This window comes from Bidens hawaiensis, unplaced genomic scaffold, assembly GCF_021521415.1.
Source record: "Bidens hawaiensis isolate Kalapana, Puna unplaced genomic scaffold, B.hawaiensis_p1.1 tig00020828_1, whole genome shotgun sequence".
NCBI lineage: Eukaryota > Viridiplantae > Streptophyta > Magnoliopsida > Asterales > Asteraceae > Bidens > Bidens hawaiensis.
This window is the reverse complement of record NW_027493209.1, coordinates 49,266-55,871: the sequence shown is the minus strand read 5'-3', so window position 1 is coordinate 55,871 and position 6,606 is coordinate 49,266. Positions and strand designations below refer to the sequence as shown.

The following is a 6,606-nucleotide window of genomic DNA, read 5'->3' as shown; positions in this document are numbered from 1 at the left end:
TTGATTAGAGATGAGAGTTTCTTTGGAAGTCACCTCTTTATTCATATGGATAGAGGTATGGTGTGTCTACATCCAACCCTTATCAGACCCTGCTTATAGCTATGCTATTGGTGAGACTTTACTGGGTATGATTGATTGATTGATTGATTGATTTGTTGTGATTGATAAATAATAAAGACAATTAATAATTTAATTTTTTTCTTAAAAAAGTCGTATTTAATTACATTAATTAATATATACACACACGTGTACTAAGGGGGGCGCTTGGATACCCTTTCATGGTTTTGTCCCGGGCAGTTCGGTCAGGGTCATCCCGGGCAGTTCGGTCAGGGTCATCAAAAGCCACTGCCACGCTCCAAAAGTTGCTTCTATTCTCCCCAACACACTCCTCAGTAGAGAGAGAAACAACACCACAATAATATTATTAATATTAATAATAATAATAATATTATTATTACAATCAGATGATGAAAAGTTATTAATTACCAAACCAACCAACCAACACCTGTTCGTCTTATCACATTCATTCTGATCCTATCGGTGGTTCTGCAGCTCGCATTGGTGGAGATTTGAGAGAATTAGGGTTTCTAGGGTTTTGCGGTAATGCTGTGATGTTTGGATCTGTTAGATGATAGTTGAATATGTGTAAATTAATCGGTTCAAACTGAATGCCATGGCGAGAGATTATTCGGTTTTGTTTATCGTGTTTTCGCTCGTTGTTCTTCACCCGGTGAAGCCAATTTATGCCAATTTAGAAGGTGATAATTAATTAATTTTGTGTGGATTTTTGTAAACTAGTGATTTTACTGTTTTGTTGTTTTAATTTAGGGGTAATTAGGTTGCTAGATTTGGTATTATGTATTATAATAAATAGGTTTGGTGATTTTGTATTTTTGTTACAAAACTGTGATTATGATTGTGACAAGTGTTTTTAATTTTAACTTTATTATTTACAGGTGATGCTTTGCATAGTTTAAGGACTAATTTATATGATCCAAACAGTGTGCTTCAAAGTTGGGATCCTACACTTGTGAATCCTTGCACTTGGTTTCATGTCACCTGTAACAATGATAATAGTGTTATTCGCGTGTAAGTGTTGCTAATTAGACGATACGTTTTGAATACGAGTATAAATTTATAATCTTTCTTTTTACTGTAATTGTTTCAGTGATTTGGGAAATGCAGCTCTGTCGGGTATATTGGTTCCGCAGATTGGTCTGTTGAAGAATTTGCAGTACTTGTAAGTTGTTTATGTCATTGGATTATCAAGATAAATGTTAAGTTAGGTTTTGAATTATTTTGGTTATCTGATTTTGATGTGATTTTTCAGGGAATTGTACAGCAATAACATAAGTGGACCGATCCCTAATGATATTGGAAATTTGACAAATTTAGTGAGCTTAGATCTTTACCTCAACAGTTTTTCTGGGCCCATTCCGGTCACGTTAGGGAGGCTATCGAAGTTGAGATTTTTGTATGTTCGCTTACTTATACTCTGAATTATTGTCGGTGATTGCTATAAATAGTTTTATATTTGTCGTTTATGATCTTAAAACTATATACGTGTTTAAAAGGAAGCGTTGTATGAATTACTTGGTTTTTATATTTGTAGGCGGCTTAACAATAATAGCTTGACCGGTCCAATCCCTATGCAGTTGACAAACATCTCGTCGTTACAAGTGCTGTGAGTGTTTTTCTCTCCTGTCTCTCATTTATGTATTCTCTTAACGGCATTTATTTTTTCAAGGAAAATTGATTAGTATGTTTTAATGCATTAAACACCCACTTTTGCCAAATTTCGACTCATTTTGTTTGATTTTCTTATTGTTATTATTATTTTTTGGAGGGGGAGGGGGGTATTTTTTCAGCTTTTGATACTTGAGAGTTAAAAAAATAGGCTGAATTAATCCAATTATAAGTAAATAGGCTTAAATTGCCATCTGTGTTCATTGTTTAACTGTATAACATTATAATAATTTGCTATACAGTGATCTATCAAACAACCAACTGTCAGGACCAGTTCCAGATAATGGCTCCTTCTCACTATTTACACCCATCAGGTTTTGCTAATAATATATGAATTCAGTTCCTGTGATTTAGGGTTTTAAGAATACCTCAGTTTCATTCGATCATCTAATTTGTTATTATTTGTTTATTTTACAGTTTTGCTAACAACCTGGATCTCTGTGGTCCGGTGACCGGCCGCCCGTGCCCCGGATCTCCTCCATTCTCCCCACCTCCGCCATTTGTGCCGCCACCCCCAATATCTGTACCAGGTGATTACCTCAGCATTGTCTGATAATTTGTTTAAGGAGGTGTTTGGATATGCCTTTTGAAAGCTATTTATTTGATAAGTGTTCAAATATCCTGCTTTTGATTATGATGATCTAGTTATTTAGAGATCAAGTGGTAGAGAACAGTTGCCTATATACCCTTATATTATCAATAAAAAATGATTATTTCAACTGTATGCAGCAAAATAAGTAAGGAACATCTGTACATCATTTCCTAATTCCTATACTGGATTTTTGTTATTGTTAATTATTCACTGCATAATCAGTAACAAAAAAGCACATCTAAACACCTACCTATATACCCTTATATTATCCATAAAAAGCATAATTACCTATATACTCTTATATTATTCCTAAACAGTGATTATTACAACTTCAAGCAGCAAAAGAACATCCATACATTATTTTCTGTTTTTCATAAATCTTATTTTGATTATAATTAGTAATAAAAAGCACATCCAAATACTCTTTAAAATGTTTGATTTTTTCAGGTGGAAACAGTATGACTGGAGCCATAGCCGGAGGGGTGGCTGCCGGAGCTGCTCTACTGTTTGCTGCCCCCGCAATCGCATTTGCGTGGCGGCGGCGTAGGAAACCACAGGAATTTTTCTTTGACGTACCTGGTTAGTGATCTGGCTCACAAATCATACGGATTGGTAATGGGGGCAAAAACTGGGTCCAAATTGAGGGTCATTTTAAAGACTGGGTTGACATGCAATGATGCAGACACCTTTCGTCCATTATTGTTTTTTAATAAATATTACTAAGTTTTTTTTTGTCACTGAAACAGTATTTTTAATCTAAATCTTTTAATAAAGCTATATTAGGTGGATGCATTCGAAGAGACTTAGTCAACTTTCAACTTGTTTGACTAGCCAAGTTTATACCCAATTGACCTATAACGGGTGGCAATTTGCGGGTTCATATAATCCAACCCAAACATGACCTGATTAAACATTGTAACCCATGTAACCTGAATATGTGTGACCCAAACATGACCTGCGCAGCCCGATTATCTAAATGGGTCAACCATGTTGAGGGGTAGCCGGGTAATATTGGCGGTCGACCCGTTTAAACCCAACATTCTGTTATTTTTAACTTCTACAAAATCTTAATTTAATTTTTAAAACCATGTAAGCCAATCTAAACACACGTATGCAGCTGAAGAAGATCCTGAAGTTCATTTGGGGCAGCTTAAAAGGTTTTCTTTACGGGAATTACAAGTTGCAACTGATAGTTTTAGCAACAAAAACATATTGGGTAGAGGTGGATTTGGGAAAGTATACAAGGGGCGTTTGGCAGATGGATCACTTGTTGCAGTGAAAAGATTGAAAGAAGAACGAACGCCAGGTGGCGAGCTCCAGTTTCAAACAGAAGTTGAGATGATTAGCATGGCGGTGCACCGTAACTTACTTCGTTTACGAGGATTTTGTATGACACCAACTGAACGGTTGCTTGTTTATCCATACATGGCTAATGGCAGTGTAGCTTCATGTTTGAGAGGTATTATATTAATTTGAATTAACACGAACGTGTAACGAAGCACACGATCTAACTCGAAACGAACGGGGTTTTATGTTCGTCTTTGTTTGTTAAGAAAACGAGCGTGCCTGTGTTCATTTATGTTCGTTTTTCATTGTATAAGCGAACATAAACGAAGATAACTGAACATAGATGAACATAAATGAGCAACACCAATTAAAAGTACGTGAACATCAATATGACCTAAAAAGTTAATAAAACCAGACTAAATCGTAATGGATGATATTTTAAATTAATAAACTAGATTAAATTGTAATGGATTTAAAAAGTTTTAATGAATATGTAAACAGACAAAGTTAAACAGCTGTAAACAAACGAACATAAACGAATGTTAACAGGCATGAATGAACGAGACACATGTTCATGCTCGTTTGTTTTACTAACGAAACAAAAGGTTTTGTAAATGAACTTCCCGCCAAACGGCAACTGAACGATCGGTTCATTTGCAGGCCTACATGCCACGTTATTTTACCTTTTTTTTATCTTATAGAAAAGATAATCGGTGAACTTTCAAGTTATATTAACATGAAAATTTGTCATTAATAAACAACTTTATGCACATTTATAAAAAGTTAAAAACTAAGGTGTTGCAATTTTCAAGGGATTTAGGAAGTTATACAAACGTATACATATACATATACATATACATATATTTATGGATATTCTTTTCTTTACAAAATAAGCAAAACCTTCAAACTTAGTATATAGTAGATGCATGTTAACTATATTTTCTTTTTCTACTAAAAATATTAATTGTTTTTGACATATTTATTTCTGTTTGTAGAACGTCCGCCAAATGAGCCACCTTTAGACTGGCCAACTCGAAAGCGAATCGCGTTAGGATCGGCCCGTGGGCTTTCGTATTTGCATGATCACTGTGATCCGAAAATCATTCATCGTGATGTTAAAGCTGCAAATATATTATTGGATGAAGAATTTGAGGCAGTTGTTGGTGATTTTGGGTTGGCTAAATTAATGGATTATAAAGATACACATGTCACGACCGCTGTACGAGGTACAATTGGCCATATTGCTCCTGAGTATCTTTCGACTGGAAAATCTTCTGAAAAAACAGATGTTTTTGGGTATGGAATTATGTTGTTGGAATTAATTACGGGTCAACGTGCTTTTGACCTTGCTCGACTTGCTAATGATGATGATGTCATGCTACTTGATTGGGTAAGCATTTTAACTCTTGTACCAGTTAAGTTTGTAAGAACATGATTTTTGAAGTTGTATTCAAATATGATTTGGATGACTTTCAAGTTTCAACCTTTTGATTTGCGGGTTGACCCGTTTAATACTTTTGTTTGCTTGTTTAAAATGTGTTTTAAGTAATAGCTTTAACTACTTGTGCATTTTTATGCCAAAGTTAAAAAAGTTTTAAAGTTAAATTGGCATAGTTTAAACATAATTGCTTCAGAAAAACCAAACTATGTTAATAAAGAATTTTAAAGTATTAATAGGCAAAAAAAAAAAAGAAAATGAATAAATAGTTTTTTTTCGGGTTAAACAGTTCTGTGCGTGTCAACTCTCGAATGCACGCTGCGTTTTTGGGTTAGACTCTCTAACCCACAAACATGACATGTTTAATATCCATTATTCTTCAACTTTTTCTGGACTTCACTTGGTTCATTGACTGTTATAATAACTTGTATATATGTATCTATGTATGTGTATGTGTTTTATAGGTTAAAGGGCTTCTAAAAGAACGAAAACTTGAAATGCTTGTGGATCCGGATCTAGAGACCAATTACATCGATTCAGAAGTCGAGCAGTTGATTCAGGTGGCATTGCTATGCACACAAGGCTCGCCAATGGACCGGCCCAAAATGTCTGACGTGGTCCGAATGCTGGAAGGTGACGGGTTAGCTGAGCGATGGGACGAGTGGCAGAAAGTTGAAGTTAACCGCCAAGAAATGGATCTGGCGCCACATCCTAATTCTGATTGGATTCTTGATTCTACAGAGAATTTGCATGCTGTCGAGTTATCGGGCCCCAGGTAACTTGAAATGGTTGAAATGGGTTGATGGTTTAGTGCTTTGGGAAATTGTTTTGTTATGATTAAGTAAATTAACTAGTTTTATGGTGGTTGAGTTTGTTCATATTTGAGTTTGGTATTTTATAAGTTATGGTAATGTTTATGAAGAATTATAAGATGGATATAATTTTGTCGATATGATGCAACAAGGGCTTATGATGGTTGAGTTATTGTTTCTAGAAAAAAACGTAGAAATCGAGTTTTCATTCGACTTAGAAAAACTGATTTTTAATAATTTACACTTGCTTTTCGCTTGACTTCGCCGAGAAAGAATGTACGTATGACTTCGCCGAGAAAGAATATATGTATTCTCATTTTGCTCATAACAATCATCTGAGAAATTAAGTGTAAATCTGTTAAAAATACGTGAGTGATTTTGTTTTTGGCAACGGATGTGAAAGTTAAGTGTGCAATTCCTCATGAATCATTATCGGTCATTAATAGTTTGAATTATTAAAATCTAATTTGCCTAAAAAATACCAATATTTGAAACCAAAATAACTTTTAACTAATTGTCTAATCATATTGAAGAAACACTAATTGACCCCGGGCAGATTACGGATAATCTGGGGGTTGAATAGATGTTTCCCACGAGGGGTTAGGTTCGGCAAAGATGGTTCTTCTGATGACCTGCAAAACAGACACCGTGAGCTCGTCACTGAGAAGGGGGGTACCTCCTTGTGACCACCCTCCGGCGTGAGAACCAGACTAGATTGCTCTTGAATATAA

The 6,606-nt window shown here is 35.1% G+C and overlaps 1 protein-coding gene across 1 annotated transcript; it reads left to right on the top strand.

Moving 5' to 3' along the window:
* Nucleotides 1-436: 436 nt before the first annotated feature.
* On the top strand, nucleotides 437-6,031 carry LOC143561850 (somatic embryogenesis receptor kinase 1-like). The gene is made up of 11 exons (XM_077049820.1): nucleotides 437-758; nucleotides 957-1,089; nucleotides 1,169-1,240; nucleotides 1,331-1,474; nucleotides 1,613-1,684; nucleotides 1,989-2,060; nucleotides 2,164-2,276; nucleotides 2,786-2,917; nucleotides 3,456-3,797; nucleotides 4,621-5,015; nucleotides 5,528-6,031. The coding sequence occupies exons 1-11, from the start codon at nucleotides 674-676 to the stop codon at nucleotides 5,840-5,842; spliced, it is 1,875 nt and encodes a 624-aa protein (XP_076905935.1). The 5' UTR covers nucleotides 437-673; the 3' UTR covers nucleotides 5,843-6,031.
* Nucleotides 6,032-6,606: the final 575 nt, after the last annotated feature.